This window comes from Anarhichas minor, unplaced genomic scaffold, assembly GCF_050575085.1.
Source record: "Anarhichas minor isolate MPS153535 unplaced genomic scaffold, ASM5057508v1 ptg000009l, whole genome shotgun sequence".
Classification (NCBI taxonomy): domain Eukaryota; kingdom Metazoa; phylum Chordata; class Actinopteri; order Perciformes; family Anarhichadidae; genus Anarhichas; species Anarhichas minor.
Window position 1 is genome coordinate 4,188,505 of NW_027466455.1, and position 24,504 is coordinate 4,213,008.

At 44.5% G+C, this 24,504-nt stretch overlaps 2 protein-coding genes across 5 annotated transcripts in view; one reads left to right on the forward strand and one right to left on the reverse strand.

The window, feature by feature from the left end:
* Window positions 1-6,299: 6,299 nt before the first annotated feature.
* ecsit (ECSIT signaling integrator) lies at window positions 6,300-10,618 on the reverse strand. The gene is made up of 8 exons (XM_076087152.1): window positions 10,523-10,618; window positions 9,941-10,116; window positions 9,325-9,730; window positions 8,996-9,219; window positions 7,725-7,782; window positions 7,248-7,396; window positions 7,031-7,136; window positions 6,300-6,918 (listed from the first exon to the last, which is right to left on the reverse strand). Exons 2-8 carry the CDS (start codon window positions 10,079-10,081, stop codon window positions 6,632-6,634), a joined length of 1,371 nt encoding a protein of 456 aa, XP_075943267.1. The 5' UTR covers window positions 10,082-10,116; window positions 10,523-10,618; the 3' UTR covers window positions 6,300-6,631.
* A 452-nt stretch (window positions 10,619-11,070) lies between these two features.
* Window positions 11,071-24,504, forward strand: part of eml3 (EMAP like 3) — a 56,679-nt gene continuing 43,245 nt past the window's right edge. The window contains exons 1-2 of one of the 4 annotated variants that reach the window (XM_076087153.1): window positions 11,071-11,211; window positions 11,393-11,573. In XM_076087153.1, the coding sequence (XP_075943268.1) occupies window positions 11,549-11,573 (25 nt within the window). In that variant the 5' untranslated portion in view covers window positions 11,071-11,211; window positions 11,393-11,548. Of the gene's footprint in view, window positions 11,212-11,392; window positions 11,574-14,047; window positions 14,188-24,504 lie in introns of those variants that run through there. The other 3 variants (XM_076087156.1, XM_076087154.1, XM_076087155.1) reach the window with 3 other exon arrangements.

A 24,504-nucleotide genomic window follows, 5' to 3' on the forward strand; every position in this document is an offset into this window, starting at 1 on the left:
TCCACCCTCACATTCCGACCTCCATCTGGAGGGAATTTTGAGACGAGTAAGGGGGGGGGGGGGGGGGGGGGGTGTCAAACTCTACCCTTCTTAAACAAAGTTCATTGTGCATTTAACAGCTCATTTGCTATATTAGTCCCTTTTAAGAAGAGCTCATGTTTTATTTACTGACTCGTTCAATTCATTAGTCTTCTCAAACGAAGCTCATTGTTTTATACAATACATCGTTCAATTCATTAGTCTTCTCAAACGAAGCTCATTGTTTTATAAAATACATCGGGCCACATATCTGTCCTTACAAATTATTAAATGTCCCGTTCTCAAATCACCACCTATGTACGTTTATTCAATCATAATATGTTTTTTCTTTCTTTTAACACATCTATTCTCATCCTATGCATTTTTATAGCACCCATCTGGAACACATCAGCAGCTAAGTTTCACACACATCCCTTCAGCACTTCTACGCACACCCATTCTCCCCTCTCTTCTCATCCCAAAGTAAACACACACACTCATTCTCTTAGCCTTCATTCACACAGCATGCTTTTTGCCGCTTTTTCCTTTTTCTCATAAAATTTATGCTACCTCTGAGGTGTAAATATTCGATGAGAGGCTACATCAGACACCGTTCGTCAACAAATGTCAGAGTGGTAACAGTCAATCGAATTGTGAATTTACACTCTCCAGTTATTAAACTGACCATAAGATGTCGTTTCAGGTTTTACGCGGCCCGTACTACATGCTCCTACACTTGAGGGCTCTACCTATCTGATTTTGCGGCTCAATCATATGATCATTTCCTTTTATTTCCTTATCACTCTTTCTTTTAACTTTTTACATTTATTTATTCAAATTACCTGGATCCAGGTTTCCCCCCTTTTTGTTTTTCTAACTTAATTCCGGACTATGTCAGAGCCATTGTTACGCGGTGACTAATATGCATGTGTCTTACCGTTAAGAAGTTGAGGGCCCCTCTTCATTAATCTTGCACGATACTATTTAGCACACCTTATTCGTTACCATGAAGCTATTCTAAACTATTCCTTTTCCTTTTTCCTTTTTCATCTTCCCCCTTTTTTTTTTTTTTAATTTAGCACGGAGCCTCACTTTAAACATCAAATCAACAGGACATGTCCATAACAAGAAGGTTCTTAATTTACGGTGTGTCCAAGCAACTCCACATAACAGCCCCAATTTATGACCAGCATTCAATCGAGAGATCTCACCGTATGTGAAGTGGTAGTAGGAAACCGCAAGGCCACCTCCGATCCAGTTCGTGACGCCATCTTTGTCGTGTCTTGCATGCGACAGGTCTGCTGAAGTGATGATGAAGGATGCTCCGTGGACACTGTTCTTGCTGGTATAATCAAGTTTATTACAAACAAGCAACACATGCCATTACGGACGTCTAGATCGTCCGGAGGTCTCAAGTCGAATCCGAAAGTCCCTGCTTCTAGGGCGCTCGCTTCATCTTTATATAGGGTACATGTCATGCAACATAAAGGGCGGAACAATGAGAGAATGTATGTGGCCCCCTCATTCTACACATCCACCCTTCTGCCCCTGGTCTCCTGCACATCTGGTTTTCATCTAATACAACTACACTTGGGGTCTCCACTGTACTGTGTAAGACCTGAAAATATGCAAGGCCTGAAAATATACCACAGTACAGCTGGATGTCTTCCGGCTTGGTGATGTGCTCGTTGTAGAAGAAAGAGATGCCATTCCAGGAGGAGAGGAACTGGTGCCATAGCTTTAGCTCTGTCTTGCAAGCTTTGTCGAGTGTGACGTGGTCGTGGGGCTTTGTGACGGAGGAGGCGACTGAAAGGAGGTGTGACAAGAAAGATCGGCCTTGGGGGATGATGCGGATGGCGTAGTTGAGGTGGCCTAAAAGCGAGAAGAGTTGGTGTTTGGTGCATTCGGGGGCCAGGAGGAAATTAGAGATGATTAATGAAAACCGGTTGATTTTCTCGTTAGGTAGGGATGCTTGCAGTGAGACGGAGTCGAGGGTGATGCCGAGGAATTCCAGGGATGTACTGGGACCTGTGGTTTTCTCTGCGGAGAGGGGAACACCGAGTTCCTGGAACACGGCGGTTAGAGTGTGGAGGCCGAGTGCTGGGGGAGAGGAAGGTGACGTGACGGTGAGGAAGTCGTCTAGGAGGTGGATGACATACGGGAGTTTATGGACGTTGATCAGGATCCAGCAGAGTGCTTCGGAAAGGCAATCGAAGATTTTTGGGCTGCTCTTACACCCAAAAGTCAGACGCACCGAGAAGTAATAAGCACCCTTCCAGAGGACACCGAAAAGGGGCCAGTAGTCGGGGTGGATGGGAAGTACTTTAAAGGCACTTGTGATGTCTGCTTTAGACAACCAGGCTCCTGGACCGGCACGGCGAATGAGGGATGCGGCGTGGTCGATAGTGGTGTACTGCATGGAGTAGTCCGGGCTGGGGATTAGGCTGTTAATGCTTGGAACTGTGGAGCCGTGGGGGGAAGAGAGGTCTATAATTAATCTCTTTTTGCCTGAGTATTTTCTAGTAGCGATGCCGATTGGACTGATTCTAAATAAAGGGAAAGGTGGGCTAGTGAATGGGCCTATCATATATGCGTCTTTGACTTCCTGAGCCAGGAGGTTGTCGACTGTGTGGGGTTCGGAGATGGCCGATTGCAAATTTTTACAAGTGAAGGAAGACTCTGGCTTCACCTGCACGCCTGGGTGAAAGCCGTGGGTGAGACCCTGGATGAGAAAGCTTGTGAACTGGTGGTCTGGGTGAGTTTTAAGGGCAGAAGCTAGGGCGTGGATGTTGATTGGTGTGTTGGGGTACTTACACTTGCTGTGCTATGTTGGTTGATGGGGACAGGTTGGTCTTGCGTGGGCCCCCCCACAGAAGGAGCAGGTGTGGAGAAAACGGCAGCTGGAGGATTGGCATCCTAGGTCGTTGAAGTTATTGCACACCATTCTCCCGCCCTGGTAGAGGATTGGTCTACCTCTTTTGTCCATACCTCTGGTGGGACCACCGGAGGTGGTTGGCTGGTTGATTTCTGGTTTAGGGGTGATGGATGGTGCGGATGCTAAAGGCCGTGCTGGGGGTAGTGCTGTGGCTAAAGTAAAGCTGGTGGGTGGAGGAAGATGAGTCAGAAGGAAGCTGGGGTTGGTTGCTGGTGGACCTGTGGAAAAAGGGGGTGCATTTAAAAAAGGATGGTTAGTTACGTATGGGTTATGGGGAGGGGGAGGGTAGGGGAAGAGAGGGGGGAAAGCAGAGACAGGCGGAAACGCAGGGTTTCGGCTGCTGGTTCCGCCGTAGAATCCTGCTGTTGGAGCATTATGTGCGGCTAGGGTAGCCGGTGTTGGGTTAGAAGGAAAGGCAGGAGTGAGGGAAGAGGGAAAGATGCTGGGATGAAAGGATGCATGTTCGTGGGTTGGAAGTGCAGGATGGGGAAAAGAGACTGCGGGGTGAGGTATCCCTGATGCAGAGTGAGTATGGGGGGGTGCGATACAACCTGGCCCTCTGGAGGGGCTGGTGTGTGTGACTGGGCTTGTCTGGCCGCGTTGTGCGTCATGACGTCAGTGACGTGGCACCTGCTGCTGCGCGGGGAACCCGGAAGTGCTCTGGTTGCTCGACGATCGAAGGAGGTGTGGTGCTGAGCGTCCGTGAGTAGTTTGAAAAGTTTTGCTTTTCTGTCGGACTGGTTGAAATGGATATTGAGCTGGGTGAGTGTGTTCTTCAGTCGAGCGACTGTCCACTCGGAAATGCTGGATGTATGGGGGGCATCGGAGCGTTGGCGTGGAGGAGGAGGGTTGCTCTGGTTTTGGCCGTTGTTCGAGCGGCTGGATCTCGAGCGCGTGGAAGAGCGGCGTTGTGGAGGGACGATGTCCCTCGGACGCCGGAGTCGGGATCTCCCCCTGGGGTTGTTGGACGGCGAAGGACCGACGACTTCGGAATTGTCCGAGAATTGTCGGGCACTGCGGGGGTCGGAGATGGTTGATCTCAGCTGAGCTTGCTGGCGGCGAGAGATAATGGGAGACGGTGCTGTCTCCGGGACTTCAGGAGAATCGTCTTCGAAGAGATCGTTGTCAGAAGGAGTGAGGGAGATCTCCAGGTCCATGTTGTGAGGTACGTGGTCTCGGCTCGGGGATCGCACGTCATGAGAGAACGGAGTCGAAGAGGAAGTGAACAGGTTCGTTGAGCTTAAATACTTGTGCAGGGGAAATGAGCCGTGTTCTGGGCGTGGTCCCGTTCCTGAACTAAGTTTTTGAAACTAAATATAAACTGAATTTGTAAAGAATCCGTGGTCAAAAATAACGGAAAAAACTATGGAACACTTGAAATCAATTTGGAAGGACAACCTAGGTACAGAGATTTCAGAGGAGCAGTGGGAAACATCCTTAGAACAGATTTATAACACCTCAGTGTGTGCAAGACATGGCCTTCTGCAGTTTAAGATAATACACCTGTAGCATCCCGGCTGAATAATGGTCTGTAGTCTTGAACTGATGGTCCATAACTCTTTAATGAAATCACACCGTAAGAACTTGTGCCTATATCGGCCAGGTGCTAAAATAATAAAACCGTATCCATCTTCGTGTTAACTTTTTCCGTCCCTTTAGCGACTTTTCTAACAGCTTTCTAACGGCTTTCTAACGGCTTCTTACTTCCGGTTTATACCTTCAAAATAAAAGCGCAACATGCACCGACTCCAGTGACAAAATGTCCAAAATAAAAGACATAAAAAAGGAACAATCTATTTAAATACACTACACATTCTCAGAGGTCCTTTACAACACCGTTTACATTGGTCTAAACGAAAGCTCAGTAGAATATTCCCAGATATAGATCCCTCATGTGAATGTTGGCTGGCACTGGCAACACATTGTTCTGGAGTTGCCTGAGGATATCAAACTATTGGAGCAATATCTTTTAGACCTTATCAGAATTTTTGCATCGACCCATAGACTTGGATCCCTTAGGCAGTTCTAGGAATTATAGACTCTAACAGAGTAAAAAATGGTGTGAAACACAATATGATTTCATTTGTTAGCCTGCTGGCACCAAGATTGATTTTAATCAATTGGAAATGGAGAACTGCACCAACACAATTAAATCTAATGAGGCATGTTATGAAACACTTGGAGCTAGAGAAAATCTTATTCTCTCTGAAAAAACAAGAAGAGAAATTTGACAATATTTGGCAACCTTTTATAGACCATTTTAATAGTATAAAAGCAGTAGAATATTATAATATTCTTTGTGATAACAATTCTTTTTTGCTGTATGCAATTTAGCACACTAGAGTAGCATGTTAACAGTAAAGTTACCAGCTTTGGATGTTAATATCTTAATGTTAAGCATGTCATGTATCATGTTATCCTGCTGTGTTAGCATGTTAACATGTTTAATGAGCGAAGTTTAGCATTAAAGGAACAATGTGTTATTTTCTGCCACGAGGGGTCTCTCAATCAAAAAAATAACCAAAGAAAGAGTTTGGTTCGGTAGTGAAGTAGTGCGGGATCATGGGAGTTGTTGTCTTCACTACCATTGCTGTCATTGCAGTCAGTTTTTACACGTTTCTAATTTTTAAACTATTTAATCCATTTGCTGGGGAAACGTACAAAATCATTAATTAGTACACAGGTCAGCTGAACACGAGTTGTGATCCAGGAAACAATATTTTCCCTTTAACAAACACTTTCCCTTCTTAGATCAGTACCTGCTTCTTGGGGCAGAGGAGGGCATCTACATACTGAACCTTAATGAACTTCATGAAGACACACTAGAGAAGGTAACAAAAAGGGCAGATCCGTGTATTTACCATTCTTTCTGCTCGGCCGAGTTATCAGAATTCTCTTACACTGTACGTGCTTTGTGGACTTGTCATTGTGTCCCTCAGGGAGTCCTATTGGAGGTACTGTGGAAATATTGTGTCCTTTCTATAAGCCATCTAGTCCAGAGTGTAGATACCAGGTTTGCAGCTGAGTATGAGGTGAGAATGCCAACACCTCCAAGTCTGAGGCTTCGGTTCTCTGTCAGAAAATGGTGGTTTGTTAGCGAGTTGATGCCTCAGGTTAGATCATTTATCGTTGGTTAAATCATATTGTGATGAAATCCTGAATCCAGATGTCGTGATACACAATTAAGTTGTCTAAATTGACAACTACAAGCACATACTAAGTAAATTAAATTAAATGAGAAAATACACAATACTTTTCATTTGTCATGAATTCACACAAGAGTATAATAAACCACGTGTTGTTTCTTACACACTATTTAGTGACTCTCTTTCCAATTCCAATATGTGAGAAGAATTCAAAGATCATTGCTGTTTGTCAGGGTTTACTTGCATTATTATGCTATTACACAATAACATCATTATCACGATCATTTCTGGAACAATATATCGTCCAACAAAAGTAGTTATGTTGACTGGCCTAATGTTGACAGACTAAAATGAGGAAGCGCAGTTTTTTTAAATGTAATTTATTTGATTACAGAAGCTTACCATAATTAGAGACATAGACTCCTCAGGTTCTGCTTAGTTCAGTGAACCAGCTCACACTAGTCCAGCCCCTACCCATCACAGTACAGTATGTTAGGATTTTTCAGTCTTAACCGCACAGTCTGACTGCTGTTCACCGTTTCATCCTCTGGCTCGTCCTCGGCTCTTCCTCCACTGTTACCTCAGGTTCTTCTTGAGGCTGTCTCTCCTCTTTCTGGGTCTCAGGTTCTGGGCCGTGGTGGTGGGCTGACTCTTTGTCAGCCGCCCCCTGCAGCTCCCGGGGCCCAGTGTCCAGGCGGAACAGAGTGGGGACCCGACCCAGGATGGGATTGTTCTCCTGGAGGCCGGAGATCCACTGGTTGAGGACGGCCTGTTCACCCCGGCTGGTCATACACATGGCGAAGACTGGACCCTCGTCCACTGGATACAAGACACACAACAGCTGCATTACACACTCAGTGGGAGGTTTCCCGTGCTTTCATTCTCACCAAGAATAATCACGGAAATATATTTGACTGCTTCGGTGTCTTACCGTCTTCCACGTCGAAGCTCTCCTCGTCCCCGAGGTCACGGTCCAAATCCAGTTCAAGCTGCAGAGGATAGTCCAAACACCTCTCTGGATCAAAGGGCTCCTCGACCTGTTGGGGGGGGGGGGGGGGGGGGACACACAGCTTCAGTAAGATCAGGAGCACAGGATTCCTAGATGACACCCAATCTGTTTCCATCGGAGGAGCGGAGGATTTTCCTACCTTCTCGTCGCGCGGTGTGGGGTCAGCCCTGAGGACGTAGTAGTACACACACTTCTTCCTCAGCCACAGAGGGAAGGGGCCCTCGACAAACACCGGCTTGCTCGGGTTGTGGTTCGCCAGCAGCTCCACCTGGCTGGGGCTCTGGATACCTGGTGTCAACACAGGAAGGAAGGAAAACAAAGACAATGAGCAAAAGTCTGGATATATATTTATAGGTCTGACCCGACCATTGTACCAACACAACATTTCTGAATAATCCAGTTTCCTGGTTTGTTACTGTCGTTTCTCTGGTTTCCTTTTCAGTAAGGCTAAAAAAAACACTTACTGCAATTATTACTCAAAGAAGACAATATCTGACATATTTCTGTCATGTCACAGAGCAGTATACACGATTTGAATCCCAGTCTTCTTCCTATATCCACTTACTAAACCACGCTGGTACACATTTAATGTGAGACAAACAAACAGTTTCCGTACCTACTATATGTGGCTGTGTGATCTGCTCTCCACTCTCTGTAACGTCTGTACAGGGCAGCTAAAGGGAAGAGCAAAAAAACATTTTTGGTTGACAAAGACAGAAAGAAAAAGTGTTTACAACAAAGTAGAGCAGTTCGTTATGTTCTGCTGCTTGTTGTGTTTGAACTGCAGAGAGCTGAACATAACGTTACTCAACATTATGTGGGAGGTTCTAGAAAGGGATGATACGTTTTCAAAAATCAATGCAATATTGCACATTAACTAGACAACTTAGGAGTTTAACCAAAAAAGCAAATAAATTAAAAAAAAAAACATGATCAACCTTTACATGACAATCTTATAATCTTTCCATGCAAGTTGGGCAACGCCTTTGTAAAATGTTTTTTTCTTCTTCTATTATATAAATGAACACCATTTCCCATAAGCCCCAGACCGTCATTGATTAAAGGTCACTAGCTTGACGGACTGAGACCAGTTGAGTAGTGAACTATAAAAATGGACAGGGAATAACAAAAGGCTGGATGTTTTTCAGTCAGAAAAGATTACAGCGTTTGAAAAATTACAGAAGAATATAGAATGAAAGACTTACAGCTCCCATTAAGTTTTTCATGACAGCTGTAGTTTTTGTATGCTAACAAATTAATTGTTTAAATTACTGGTGGTTAAAAATCATGGGTTTGAAAATTAGAGAGTTAACCTCAAAATAACTTTTTTCAGAACTAACAATAAAGACATCCTCAATGAGACACTGCATTTAGTTACAGGAGCTAGTTTAGCACAGGCTAACACGTAGCTCTCTCTGTTATTTGTGAATTTAAAGGAGATGAACGGATGGATATCAACCTCCTGTGTGTGTATTTCAGTCCCTGTAGAGCTGGAATCAGGATGTAGTTAGCTTAGCTTAACCTGATCAAGTTTCAATCCATCTACCAACACCGTATATTGTTGGTTTAACCTGTAAGTCAACATTTGTAATGATAACAAATGTTTAAAATAAGGGTAGTTGTAAACTGCAACTATTTCTTGAGTCGTGTCACCACAGTGAAGTTGTTAGGTTTGATACCATCGTGTCTGTACAGAGACCAAAACCTGTGCCCACCAACTGTATCTAGCAAATTACGCTATAGCTGGAGTCAGGCCTAGCTTTAAGCTAAGCTAACTGCAGCTCTGTACTTTACACACAGACATGAGATCGATACCCATCTGACCATCTCGCTCTCTGAGAGAAAGTAAACCGGCTTATTTCACCAATCCGACGCGTACAGTTGTACCTGGTGGACGGTGACTTTAGCGTCCCGGTCGTTAGCGATGCGGGTCAGGCTGAAGCGAGCCAGGTCCACTGGGTCTTCAGGCAGCTGCTGGGGTACGGGGAAGGGGCTTACGTGCTTGAATTTGGGGAACCAGTACATGATGCGCTGGTACTTCCTCATGGGGTGGCCCTTCTCTCCAAAGATCTGGACCAGCAGGACTTTGGTCTCCATGTTGGGCATGATACCTGAAAACACAATCATTTAGACTGACAGATGCTGCTATATTAATGTCAAACGTATTCCAAATCCATTCCAGGGATTCCATGAGCAGGCTGTTTACAGACACCCACCATAGTTCTCCATCTGCTCCAGTAACTGCACTCCACACTCCTGCTGCCGGGGGTAGTGGTTGAACATCCGCTGGATATAGTTCCTGGGCACAAACACTTCTTTGGGGAAAACATCCAGCAGCCTGTTGTAGACCACCAGGTCTCTCTCCACGCCAAACTCCGGCATCTTCTTCAGAGCGGCGTAGATGAACTCCACGTGACCCCGCCGCCTCACGTCCCTCTTGATGAAGACGTCCACCACTTTATTGAATGTGGCCTTGGTTTTGACCTCTTTGGCCACCCGCTCAAACAGGTCGTCGTGGGCGACCAAGGACTTGTCCCTTTTCTTGTCGTCCTCGTCGATGAACTCCGCGGGTACAGGTCGACCCTTGGCATGCCCTGGGCTGCCGTGGAAACCTCTCAATGCCTACAATTGGTTGGCAAGAAGAAAAAAGGCTGGGATTTTATTGCGGTTAGTGCTGCTTGGTGGGTTGAATGCATCCAGAATTGAAAACTCATCATTGAGGAAAGGTCAGAGTCATTCTTACGTGCTTTTTCTGCCTTTGATTATAATGCAAACATCCTGAAATGACCAATATTTTTGCATCTGGCCCTAACAGTGGAGATTAAAGTTTACCTGGTGCGGGGTGCTGCGTAGCGTGTTGGGCTGACTGGAGGACGCTGACTGGAGCAGAGTGCCATACTGAACCGCAGACCTGGCTGACTGGCCAACCAGTCTCAGGCACTGCAGCTGGAGCAGGCAGCGGGCACACTTCATGGTAGAGCCATCACACCAACGTTTAGGGAACAGAGCTGCAGAGGGACGATGCACATGACACGGTGAACAGCTGAACATTCACAAATCTGCTCTCAAGGTATTCTATTCTACTACAATAGTGACAACACCCAGAACCATGGATTTTGTTGTGATTCTGACTGAAGAGCAGTTTAATGTTTACTATAATACATTATTTATTGTTTTTAGAGACTCTGCTTTATTCATAAACGTTCTTCAGTCAGCTTCTATTGCGTATAAATATTTGCCAAGAAAACATTAAGCGGACATATTTTTGTAATAACTTTTGCATAAAAGAGGGGGTGATTAGGGCAAAGTGTCAGCCAAATTATCCTTATGACCTGATATTCTATAATACATGACTGGTGTACATTTTACACTAACATATTTAGGCTAGCTCTTCATCCCTTGCTCAATACTCACCATTTAAACTGACGAACGTACGAAGAAATGAAGTCTCCTTCAGAAATCAACCTCCCGTGGACGCCTCCATGATGTCAAGCCGGCTGTACTTCCTGGTCCTACATACATTCGCTTCCCCCCAAACAACAGACACATTAGCGCAAACAATTGTTCCGCCACCCCTGTTCTGCGCATAGACTGTATGATTTTGTACAGTAGACACACGTTTAGGGGTATTGAATTGTGTTAAACATTCCTCTAAGATAGACAGTCATAAAGGTATTTGGGCGCCTATTTTGGTCAATGATATTTAGTGGCACCCAACAATGTACGCTAGGCTTTTAAAACAAAATGTATTTAAACAAAGGCGTTACAAGTAAAAGCTAACGTTAAATAAAAAATAGAATGCATATGTATTACCGTATTTTGGGTCGTAACTAATGCGTTAAACGGTTTTGCACTACACAACCCCACCGAGAGATGGCGACAAATGGCTACCAAACAAACATAGGCTCCCAGCTTTTATTTGACAGGCGTTGATGTGTAGCCTGAACATGTTGTGTTGCAAGTTTTATCCTGTGCTCTTCTGGTACTCCACATCTACTGTGAGTGGAGACAATAACTATTGGAGGTAGTTCATAGATGACACTTCACAACGCATCTCTTCGTCGGTGCCTTCCCGCGACTAGTATTAAGCTAGCCATAATGAGGTAAGTAACTTCCGGTGGACACGTTCGATATCTCAGTTAGCGAGGTGTTTGTTGTTTTAATTCGTTATCTTATTTACTTTTATCCACGTAATTATATACTCTTACGTACTATTAACGGGATTTAGGAATGTGTTTTAGTCATTTTTGTATTCTTTAATAAACAATAGCGCTTTATTTGCAGGAAAACTGCCCACGTTTCCGGTGTTCTTGTTGCTCAACCTGACACTTTGACACAGGTCCCCAGAGTGTGACTTCTGACACTCCTCTCAGCATGGAAAACCCACCTCAGTCCAGGCTTTACCTCTGAATAAACTTCACACAAGTTACGCTTCGTATTATGGATTCCTCTACAAACAGCTTGGGTGAGTGAAGCAAAGAAAAACGTCTCGTGTGTTTTTTCTTCAGCGGTTTATACTGACAACAGCGTTATGGAAACTTGACTGACTGAGAGTTCGGATATCGCTCACATGGTTATGGAGGCAACACATTGCCAAAATAATACAAAATTGGCCATAATTGTTGCGTACGTCGTACGCAGGTCGGGAGACATGGCTTGTCGCATTTTACAGTACTGTAACGTTTTCAGGCTCGGTCGGCTGTGCATTTTACTTGAATAAGCTTTTAATTTAATAAATAATGTTGCACAGCTCTCTCGCAGTGCTTCCTGCCGCATTCCTTGATATATTTCGGTGGGAGAGGAGGATAGTGGGAAAAACAGGCACGCTGCTCCAAAACATTGACATTCTAAGGTCTTTTTTTTTTATTCAGCTACAATTATACCGTAGCATAGCATGTAGCAGCATGTAAAATTTTAATTTTTCAAATAGTGATGTAGGCACTTAATTTCTCGATGCAAGCTGTGTTGCAAAATGACAGCAGCACTTGTGTAACGTTAAGTGTGTAGGTGTGTGGGAGCTGAAGTGTTTGGTAAACAGCTGCAGTAGTTACATGTCCTGCTGCTCGCTAGTTTCAGTTTTAGCACGTGATGGTTTAAGCATTCTATTCAAACTGCTGTCTTTATTTTTGGCACGCGGGGTCAAGATGAATGTGAGAATTGATTGTAACTTTTAAAAACGTTTTCTGTTTATCATCTGCCTTGCTCTGTGGTGACTAATGTGAAATGTCAGAATAATTAGTTAACTTTATGAAACATTTAGCTTTGTTAAAATTAACGTTTTATTAAATGAAGTTGTGCTAACAGCTGAATGAGGTCCTGGCTGTGTTTCCAGCAGCCACATCAACAGGCCAAGCAGAGCTGTCAGGGGATCAAAGAAAACTGCTGTATGTACACACACGTGTGTATATACAATGTTTAGCACTGTATATGATATTGTATCAGGCTGTCCTTTATGCACAAGCAGTTCGAATTTGAATGAAACATTCTTTCTCAAAGTCGTTTGGTTTTTGCAAGGAAGCCACAAACCTCAGGGTGTTTCAGAAGCTCCACCTGCTCTGATCCCCCACAATGCCATCTGTTTCCAAGGAGCTCTCACACTGTTGCACGATGCTGATTTTTGTTGCACATCTGTGGTCCCTGCTGTCCCACCTTATGCGCCGATGTTGTGTTTGCTTGTCTTGTAAATCGGTGGGGCGGCAAGGCCCAGGGGAACAGTAAATATCAGGTGGAGACGCTCGCCAGCGTCTGTGGCCAACACTGCTGGAGGGAGCTGACGAGTAAAAGCCAGTGTCGAGGCTGCCACTCTGCTCGATGAAGATGTCTGCCTTTAATAGGGATTATCTTGCACTGACGTGTCATAATGACGGTGATTTAGTAACTGACAAGCTGTGATACAGTAACATGCAGCCATGCTGTACAGCTGCTCCTTCCTGTGTCTCACGTCAGCTGACCGGCTCTTATCTTATCACGGGTCAGATGACGACTCATTGCTGTAGTCTGTGATGCTTTGATAACGAGAAGATACCAATATACAATACGCTTCTCCACCCAAAGCTTGTATGATGACATGCAGGCTTTTCAAAGCAAAAGCATTTACGTAGGGCTGGGTGATCCGGCTGAAATCAATGGCACAATGTTAATACAAATATCTTTATCAATACAGAAGCAGTATCACAATATTGTAAAGGTATGCAGAATTACATATAGAATAATCTGATTGATAGATCAATCAATATCTGCAGTGAAAAATGATTTTCAGCGTACATGCTTTGTGAAGCTAATATCAGCTCATACTCATACTATGTTTGTATGCTGGTGCAGTTACTACTAATAGTCCATACATATTTTAGTAATTTAGATATAACTATTATTCACCAATTATGATGACTGAGAAATGTGTGTCAGCATCTTCAGATCTCTGGACGGTCCGTGGTGGCCTGTACTGGACGTAGATATAGTATAGAACAGGTGGAGAAGAAGGCAAAGTTCATCTGAATTAACCGTGACCTTGAACAGGTGCACCCGTCATCTGCTGTGCATTCACTGTAAATGCAGTTTATTAGCTCACTGCCTGACCGTATAGCAACCCGAGTGACACTGACGGCTCACTCGCTGTGACTCTTCTTTACTCAGACGTTACAGTGTGGTCGAAGACGTATTCGTCCTCGGACGCTCTGAAGTTTTTGGTTGCCAAAACGGTAAACATGACACACTTCACTGAGAGTGAATAAGATGTTTAAAAGTTTAAAAACTTTTTTGTTAAATAGTTTTCTATTGTTTCACCGCCAACTGCAGCTTCTCTGTATCTCTTCGTGCATTGCATTGTGGGACAGCACTGTCCATCAGCAGTTTCTCACCTTGTTGTAACTGGCAGTAATGATGATACAAACTTAGGAAAATGAGAACCAAGTTTTATTGAAGCAGATTTATCCTTTCATGATTTCCTTTTTCTCCGTCAATAACAACTGAATTTGGGACCGAGAGCAAGTTGTGCAGAGATCAGCAGGAAGTTGCATCAACAGATGGCAGCTCGTTTTTCCCAGGATGTCGTAATGCGGCCTCTCTTCTGCAGTCTTGAGGTAGAAACTTCTTCTTGGTTCTGACACAAATGCGTTGTTCCGGTTAGATTCACACTTGTTTTGGTTTGTGTTTCTTTGATTAGTTAGATATGAAATTCCTGATTTGAAACAAAATTCTGCCAATTTTAGACCCTTTTCACTGAAAAGATTTCTACTACTAAACAATTCAAAATGATTCCCAGCCCTCGTCTCTTTGCACGACGTTCCGTTTGAGCTGCCACCAAAAAATCAGAGAGAACAAAAAAACCAACTCATCGTGGATTTAAGCTCAGTCCCTGAAGATACATGCTGTCTGGTTATTAACTCAGTAACTAAACCCCAGTGAGCTCATGGCGCTGCACAGATTTATCTTCCATCAGCAGTCAACAGGCAAGCTCGCTCTTTTGTTATCTGCATGCAGAGCATGCGTGGTCTTGCATCATGTTTGTTTCTGCTTCAGCCAGATATGACCGTCAGATGTGCGACAGTGTGTTGACCCGCTGCCAGCGCTGTGAGCGCATGTACCGTCTCCTCTGACTCTCTGACAGTTATTTTTAGATGCTTTTATCCTCTGAGACAGTGGTTAGTGATGTAGCAGGCTCACCACATACTGTAGGCCGTCGTTGAATCTCTCTACTGGAGGATTCCATTAAGAAGCTTGACGGCTCCAAGCGATGCAAAGGTTTAGTGCAGTTAAAAAAGGGGTTTGGCGAGAAATGGGAATCGATGTTTAGGGTTTTACGTTTCACAGAAAGCTTTTCGTTAAAGTCCAGGTGAATATTTATTCATCTATTTTCTTTGGATTTTGATATCCAAATCCAACCATCTTCTCTTCCTGTAAAAGTAAAATATGACGTCTGCTTACGTAAGCTAGCACCAACATGTCATGACATCCAGCCATCATTAAATCTGGGAGGTGTGTGTGGGGCCACAGTGCTCTGTAGCTCCGCATGGCGCTACGTTCTAAGCCCGCCCACTTTGTAGTGGTTCAATCTAATGCAAAGATTTTGACACAGCGGGTGGGAAGCTCCAACAGCTGTTACTTGAGAGCCTGACCTTTGACCTCTGAAACACCACAACTGTTAAAGTTAAATAAAAATACAACTCACTTTCTCTCCTAGCTCTGTTTTTGTAGTCGATAGTTCTCAGTGGGTTCCTCTCTTTGAGCAATACTTTCACATTACAGAGTCGTTTAGCCGTTATTAATGTAAAAATGTTAATTAGTGCAGCTTAACCAACTCAAAAAAGTTGCTCTGATGTCCTTAGAGTAGAAAAATGCCCTTTACTAAAATAATATGACTTTATTTTCCACTTTCGCCAAGTTAAATCTTTTAACCAACATCGGTCCTAATCAGAACTACCATTTGACTCATTTCAGAATTTTAAATGGCAATTTGTACATAATGCCACTGTTGTCTTTATGGAAAAAAGAGATGAAAATGTAATTATTTTCTTCAAACTAAATGCTGGGAGGATTGTTTTTCACTGGTCAGGATATGTCAATGATTAGCAACAATACTGATTTTGACACATTTTTATTTTTTGAGCAGTTTCAGAAAAAGGACTCTTTTAACCAACATCAGTCCTGATCATAAGTACTAAATATTCATTCATTTTCAGAATGTTAACCCTTTAAATGCCAGTTTGTTTACTTAATGCCTCTGTTGGTAAATAGTATGTATTTGCCTCATAGGGCAAACAGGAGGAAACGTCTGGTGGGAATTAGTCAAAACTACAGTCTAGAAGCCAGGGCTTTAGATTGAAGTCTAATATAATGTGTGATTTGATGCCGTAATAGACGTAGGATCAAAAGTTGTAGTTTCAATGGGGACATTTTTGTCCTCTGAACTCCAAGCAGTTTTAGGGCGTTTTTTTGCTCCGGTCACATTTTACTCTCTGTGGACATTTTAGTCCTGCATCTCAACCATGTCTTTTGTGCAGTATAACAGTTACAATGCCATAAATGATAAAAAACAAGAAAAAAACAAGTTGAATATCTTTACAAAAATTGGAAAACAATGGAATCTATATATTCAACATTTTTCCGTGTGTCCACAAGTGTTATCAATGTTGTGTTGTTGTGGGAAATGAGGCTCCTCGTTCTGTGTATCTGGAACCGTTTACATTTGAACCTCTCCTCTCCTCTCTGTGCTCAGCAGCCTGCAGTTCAGCCAAAGCTTCACTGAATGTCTGTCAGGTGACTGTTGGTCCTGTTGTGCTGAGGATCTTAGAATTTATTGCATTTTAATATATAAACTAGACTTATTATAGGAGCTGAGGTTGAACTTCCAAATGTTTCCTGATGCTTAACAATAAATTCATATATTCTGCACAAACCAGCCATGCAAGTAGTGCAGTTACAGTGCGGGGGGGGGGGGGGAGTGTTTCCCAGATATGATGCTGCTCTCTGTTTCACTTCTCAGATGGAACCTCAGATTTTAGTGCAGGGGCGTACAGGATGTTGAGCGGAGACAAGGCGTCACGATCAAAGACGAGAGCGCGGAGCAGCGAGCGGCGTCTGGAGGTGGTTGAGGTCATTATGTAGAGAGGGTGGGTGGGTGGACACTGTGAGAATGTGCTTCATGCGAGTGTCACACAACTGCTGCAGGAGATACATTTCAAGATCCATGCTGATATTTTAGCTCACGTTGCATGCAAATAAAGGCTGTATCTTTCATTTTTGGGACTCTGATGTGGAGAAGATGCAGGAACCCAAATGACAAACAGATTTAATTGGATAAAAAGCCAAACTAGAGGGCCTGCTAGGCTAATTATATCTGCTGCATCCGCTCTATATCTGGCTCTAATCAAGCTGGACGAAAAGGGAAGTTTTTGAAAACTCGTGCATCAACCCGTTGGCCAAAGACTGTATCTTTGCACAGAGACTGAACAAAAGACTCAGTCCCAGAGTGTGTGGCTGTGCAGCTGTCAGGCAGCCAACCTCCCACAAGGCCTGGAATGACCTTTCAGAAAAGTGAAAATCAAATAGAGGATTTGTACTCCCAGCTGTGGAATCAAATCTGTTTTTCTTTTTCAGGATCATTGGGTACTTGTGGCTTCTCACATGAATAACACCAAACTCTCTGAGGCCTCACACAGTCTTGTAGGAGTTATGATTCATCAGCAAAATATGTATTTTGGTTAATTGATCTGATTCATTTCCCTTCATAACCGGAACCATGAATTCATTATTTAATTTGACGTTTGGCCAGTTTATTGGCCAAATCATTCCACACCTGAAGTGCTTATTTGAGCAAAGAAGATGCAATAAGAGTGTCTTGTCTACCATGTTTGATTTGCATGCATGCATCATTTCCTGTCACTTCTGCATGCTGGTACTTTCTGGGCAGGAGTCGGACGCCTTCAGTGGAAACGAGCACATAGAGAGGCATTTAGAGGACCTGCAAACAAACCAGAAAAGTGTGGCTTTATGTGCCTTCGTCACAGTCAAAGTTGATACAGTAGTTCGACCATGAAGTCTGAATATTAATCAGAATTGTTGCTGTAAATTTAATGTGGATCAAATTCCTGCTTCCCCTGCCAACCAGCGATGAGTCACCCGCAGTCTTGGCTTGTAACTGAAAAAATGAAAACAAGAAAACCAGAAGCTCAAAGTAGAGAGGGAAAGCAGTCATGTGTACAGAGTGTAGATGCTGCTGTGCTCCTATGGTGTCTGTTAATGTGTGTTCCACTTGATTTAGACCAGTGTTGTCTTCTGATCGGATGGCCATTCATTCATTTGAACAGTATAATTGAAAAACCATAGACGGATTGTTTATTGGAAGACCTTTTCTCTGAAGAACACTTTGCATCTCTGACTGTATTCATTTAGTATGGTTGTCCAACTGTTGCATCTGTTTTCTACAAATGTTTTTACCAATTACAGACATCTAAATTCTGTATTTGGTTTGAGTTGGGTGGATGTTTGTTCTTTCCTTCATTAATATGCAGCTACATTATGGTGTTAGTAGACCTAGTTAGTAGACCTAGAACTAGTGTTAGTCAGTCTGAAATGAGGATAGTAATCAGCCAGAGAGTCGTATTTATAGGCTGCTGTATATTAAAAGGACTGTCACTCACTGTGACTGTCCTAGAATGCACTTCCAAAAGATGAGACATCCTACATAGTGAGGAGACGCATGCTATTTTAATTTGGACATTTGAGTGTTGGCCCTTCGAAAAACATTTATTGTATTATTCTATTTAACTGTCCCATCACCACTGCTACTACCAGTAAAACCAGACAATAAAACACTCTGTTCATCTAGTCCATGTATGAAACCAGCCTGCTAAGTATAGGATCCCACTGCCAAGTAGAGTTCCTGTGAAGACGCTCTTTTACAGCAGGAGTGGGTGTGGTGCCACCAAACTGCCAGTCATGGCCTCGCCATAAATACAACATGGACTCTGTAAAAAATAGTTTCTCCCAAGGTAGACTGCAAGGAAACGATACTCACAGGCATTTCTTATATGCTATGTGTTGTTGTATTCTTGAAGGTGTGTATTTATCAGCAGTGCGGTATTTATATGTGGCGAGCAGGAGTTGCAGATGGACCGGAGGTGGTTGCGGACGTTTAATGTTTTTTTTCCCTGAGGGCAAATTCAGTAATAAACGGTGCGCCTTTGGAGGGAAAGCTTCCACTTCCTGTTTGGTGTCCCTTCCTGTAGAGAACAGAGCAGATGTAGATGGTGTGATAGTGCCCCGATATTTAACTGAGTCATGTTAAGAAATGTACAAGTTACATGTCAACACGTCAGGGACTCTGTGTGAGTCCCTCAAACCTGGAGGAGCCTGGGCTTCTTGATATGTCTGCAACTTATAGACCGGCAGCCTATTAGGAAGAAACTTGCACTTGAAAGTCGCCCTCTAATGTCCATCAGGGGGCGACTCCTCTGGTTGTATAGAAGTCTATGAGAAAATGACTCTACTTCTCTCTTGATTTATTACCTCGGTAAACATTGTAAACATGAGTTTATAGTCTCAATCTCTAGTTTCAAGTCTTCGTCAATACAGCATAATGTTCATTTAGTAAATGATGGTCCATTTAGAGTCAAATAGACCATAAAGCAGGGTATGCTTTAGGGCGGGGCTACATTGTGATTGACAGGTCTCTACCACAGCGTTGTCTGATCCGGGAGTCGTCTGTGTCTTCGTCTTAAAACTTTGGTTGTATATAGCTCCATCCTCTCGTGTTACTCCTGGTTCCAAAATACCAAGATGGCGAAAGCCGAACTCGAGGCTTCAAAAAAACCGCAGTCCACAAACCAATGGGTGACACCACGTTACGTCCACTTCTCATGTACAGTCTATGGTTGTGTTGCTAGTGTGTTTTCTATTGTTGCATAATGTAATGCAAACCGTAGTCTCCTTTATGACATTTTCCGTGTCTCTTTATAGAGAAGTTGTATGATTCGTAATAAATTGCAGGAATGTTTAGAATTGCAAGGCCACAGGAACACACTGTCCAGCTTCATCATAGATATAGTGGCTAATTCTAAAACATCCAGATTCAGGTAAATATCAAACACATTTGAGATTAATCAATTCAATTTGTCTGTTTATTTTGGGGGGGGGGGGTTACTCAAATAACTGTAGCTCCAAGCTAGATCTTGCGCTAAACTTCACTGTCAATAAATTTGATACTGGGACATTTATTTTGAACTGCAAAACAAGCACTCACAGGTGTCCGGTTGCTACCAGGGTTCATTTAGATAAAACGAGGTCATCCTGTAGGGTCATGACTGCTTCATAAGCTTCAGTGTCCGAAAAGGAAAGATGTCATCCTCAAGTGTAGAAATGTGATGGCAACCTGTCCTGTAGATTTTGCTGACTGCACTACTACATTCCATTACTATATTATTCCAGCTACTTCCTGTCTCAGGTTCTCTATAATATCCCCATGATGTTCCCATAAGGCCTTAAAGCTCCATATGTAGGAAGTGTCTCTTTATAATTTATTATAAAAACTCTGAACTCAGGTTCCACCTACCAGGGTTTTTCATCACATCTCACAGTTTCCCTAAACAGAAGGAGTTGGAGTTTTGCACAGTTCAAACCTTGTGTGTATAAATATACAACTGGCAGAATGCACATCATAGATTCCACAACTTTGTATGTTAGTATCGTCTTCTAGTTCCTGCATGTGTTATTCCGTGCCTTGCTGCATGTGAACACCCAGAGCAACTGTTAATTGTGTTCTTGGCCGGTCTCCAGCAAGCAGTATCTTTTATCAGGCGGGGTGTGGCAGATAGAAGGTGAATGCTCTCTAGCGTGTGTTCGTCGCGGAATCCCATCGGTCTATAATAATAATAATAATAATACATTTTATTTATATAGTGCTTTAAAAGGCAATAGAAACAACAGAAGCATTTATAATAAGAACAAAATATACGACATAACTAAGAAAAAATAAATAAATAAATAAACATGAAAAGAAAGAAAGAAAACATACATGACTGACTTTAGAGGTTAAAAGCAGATTTGAATAGGTGAGTTTTAAGTGCAGTTTTGAAAGTGGCGAGTGATGAAGAATGTCTGAGGTGTTGGGGCAGGGAGTTCCAGAGGGAGGGGGCAGCAACGGAGAAGGCCCTGTCCCCCCAGGTCCGATGCTTGGACAGAGTAGGGGGGGTAAGGAGGTTGGCGTCGGCAGATCTGAGGTTGCGGTTGGGAGTGTGATGGTACAGGAGGTCCGAAAGGTATGAAGGGGCAAGGTTGTGGAGGGCTTTGTAAGTGATGAGGAGGATCTTGAACTGGATTATTTGCTGTATGGGGAGCCAGTGGAGGTTTTGAAGGACTGGGGTGATGTGGTCTCTGGTGCGGGAGTGGGAGAGCAGACGGGCAGCTGAGTTCTGGATGTATTGTAGTTTATTGATGATTTTGGTGGGTGAGCCGTACAGGATGCTGTTGCAGTAGTCCAGTCGAGAGGTGATGAAGGCGTGGATGAGTGTTTCAGCGGCTGCGGAGGAGAGGGAGGGACGGAGACGGGCGATGTTTTTGAGATGAAAGAAGGCGGTTTTTGTGATGTGATTGACGTGGCGTTCATATGAGAGAGTTTGATCGAAAATGATCCCGAGGTTACGGACATGTGTGGAGGCAGGAACAGTGATGCCATCGATGCAGAGTGAGAAGTTGTGGTGGGAATTGTTTAATGATTTGGGGCCGATGATGAAGACTTCAGATTTGTCGGTGTTAAGTTTGAGGAAGTTTGCTTGCATCCAGGTTTTTATATCTGTTAGGCAGTTGATGATGGTGGAGTGGATGGTGGGGGTGATGGATTTGGTGGAGATGTAGAGCTGGGTGTCGTCAGCATAGCAGTGGTACTGGAGACCATGGTGGAGTATGATGTCACCAAGGGGGAGCAGGTAGAGGATGAAGAGGAGGGGACCGAGTACTGAACCTTGGGGGACACCTTGAGAGACTGGGGCTGTGTCAGACTTGAATTTGTTGATGCTGATGAACTGTTCACGGTCAGAGAGGTATGATTTAAACCAGGAGAGGGCTGTGCCAGTGATGTGGAGGGAGGACTCGAGACGGGAAAGGAGGATGGAGTGGTTGATGGTGTCGAAGGCTGCGCTGAGGTCGAGCAGTATCAGGATGTTGAGGGAGTGTTCATCAGAGGAGAGGAGGAGGTCGTTGGTGACTTTGATGAGGGCAGTTTCTGTGCTGTGATGAGATCTGAATCCGGATTGAAATGGTTCATACAGTTGGTTTGAGTCCAGGTGAGTTTTCAGTTGATGGGCAACAGTGCGTTCCAGTATTTTAGACAGAAAAGGGAGATTGGAGATGGGTCTGTAATTGTTTTTTGAGGATGGGTGTGACTGAGGCGAGTTTGAGGGCGGGAGGGACGGAGCCAGTAGACAGGGAGGAGTTGATGACAGAGAGGAGGTGCGGGCGGAGGGCCGGGAGACGGGCCATAACTAAAGTGGAAGGGATAGGGTCGAGGTCACAGGTCGGAGTCTTCATGCCAGAGAGTGATTTATTGAGATCCGAGGGGGAGATGAGAGAGAATCGGAAGAGTGACCGGTCAGTTCGTGGAGGATTTGCAGATACAGGGTTGGACAAAGCGGGGCTGGAAGTGGCCAGTTGGTTGTAGATGGTGTCGATTTTAGCTTTGTAGAACGTCAGAAAGGAGTTGCATTTCTCTGCTGTGGAGGAGTGGGAGAGATTGTCCATAGGTTTGAGGAGTTTGTTTATTGTGGAGAAGAGGACCTTGGGGTTGGTCGAACCAGAGCGGATGATGCCAGAGTAGTAGGTGGAGCGAGCAGAGTTTAGAGCCAGTTTGTATTGCTGTATGTGTTCCTTGTACGCCAGGGTGTGAACTGTGAGGCCGGTTTTTTTGGAGAGTCGCTCTAGTCTGCGTTTCCGGGATTTCATGAGGTGGAGTTCAGGGGTGAACCAGGGAGCAGTGTGGGTGAATGAGACAGTTCTGGTTTTGAGAGGGGCAAGCCGATCAAGGCAGGAGGATAGTGTGTTATTGTAGAGGTTGACCAGGTCTGAGGGGGAGGGGCTAAGGGAGGGGGAGAGTGTGGAGAATTTTTCAGTGAGACAGGCTGACAGGGATGAGGGGCAGACAGACTTGATATTTCGGAGAGTGATGGTGCGCGTGAGTTTGGGTTCTGGGATTGGGATGTCGATCTCAATGATGATGGCTAGATGGTCGGAGATGGTGAGGTCATAGCCGGAGAGGTGGTTGATGGTGATTTCAGTGGAGCAGACCAGGTCCAGGATGTGCCCGCGGTTGTGGGTGGGGAAGTCGATGTGTTGAGTGAAGTTGAAGCATTTAAGCAGGTCCAGAAATTCGGTGGCAGTTTTACAGTCTTAGGAGTCGATGTGGATGTTGAAATCACCAAGCAACAGGATGGAAGGTGAGACGGAGCAGAGCTGGGTGAGAAATTCTGATAGGTCAGAGAGGAAGGCAGGGTTGGGTTTGGGGGGGGGGGGGGCGGTAGATAATTGCAATGACCAGGGGTTTAGGACCAGAGAGTTTGAATGTGAGCTGTTCAAATGAGGGTGGACTGTCGGTGTTAGTCAGTCTGGTCTTGATATGTTGGCGGTGAAGAGCGGCAATTCCTCCACCGCGGCCATCAGGGCGTGGTTTATCCAGGTAATGATATCCAGTTGGGGTGGTTTGATTGTGTGCGTAGTAATCCAGGTGTTTTTGCCAAGTTTCAGTGAGACAGAGGATATCAAGGTTGTTGTCAGTGATGAATTCATTGATGATTGGGCCTTTGTTGCTTAGTGACCGAGTGTTGAACAGAGCAAGCTTCATGGAGTGTTTTGTGGTTGATTGTGAGGTTTTGGGGAGGGTTCTGAGGTTGGCTGCATTCACGTGCTGTTTGTTATGATGACGTAATGAGGGAGTGGTGGTACGCCGATGCTGAGTCCACAGAGACGGGATGGAATTGACAGAGGTGGGGTTGTAGATGATGAACTTGTGCTGGGAGCCGATATGAACATCACTGGGAGGGATGTAGCTGAGGTTGTTTTTGTTTATGGCTTTGTGAATGCGGTGTGAACGGGGCAGCCTCTCTGTCACAATAGTCTGAATGGGGAGAGCTGCAGCTGAAGGGGTTGATGACAGGGAAGGCCAGGAGGGGGAGCAGTCACGGGAAACTGTGCTCAGAGGTGGCAGCATAGAAGAAGAAGGGGCGTGTGTGTGTGGAAAGTAAATAGTCAGTCATGTGGACAAGAGTGTACAGCATGCTGTAAATTAGCCGCTAGCAGGCGGCTACCCAGCTTGTTAAAATGAATACCATCGTTCTTAAAAGAGGAAGAGCGGCCCCAAAACAGGTTAAAATTGTCAATGAAGCTCACGTTGTTGGTCCTGCAGGCGGCTTGGAGCCAAGTGTGGAGGCTGAGGACTCTGCTGAACTGCTGTGATCCACGGCCGAGTGTTGGAGTTGGACCACTAATAAAAGCAGACAGTCCACAGCTGTTTAAAAAGTGTAGAAGATTTTTAAAATCAATCTTGGTCGACTCAGACTGGTGGAGGGCTGTATCGTTGATTCCCACATGAACGATAATTCGCCGAATGGTAGACGGGAGGGCGTGCAGCAGGCCAGGCAGTTTCAGCAGGATGTCGTGAGCCGTTGCTCCGGGGAAACAGTGTGTGGTCGCGTTGAAGAAACGGGTATTCCTGATTATTGAGTCCCCGACTATCAGTGTCGTCGGGGCGAAGAGGGGACGAGGCGACAACACTGCGCATGTAATACGCGTGGGTGGAGGAGAGGATTTAACCAGTGGTGGCGGAGTGGACGAGCAAGGACTGAGAGAGCGGGGGACAGAAGCTCGCCGCGGTGCTGGTGTAAAGCACGGTATGGAGCGGCGAGAGGAGGGCT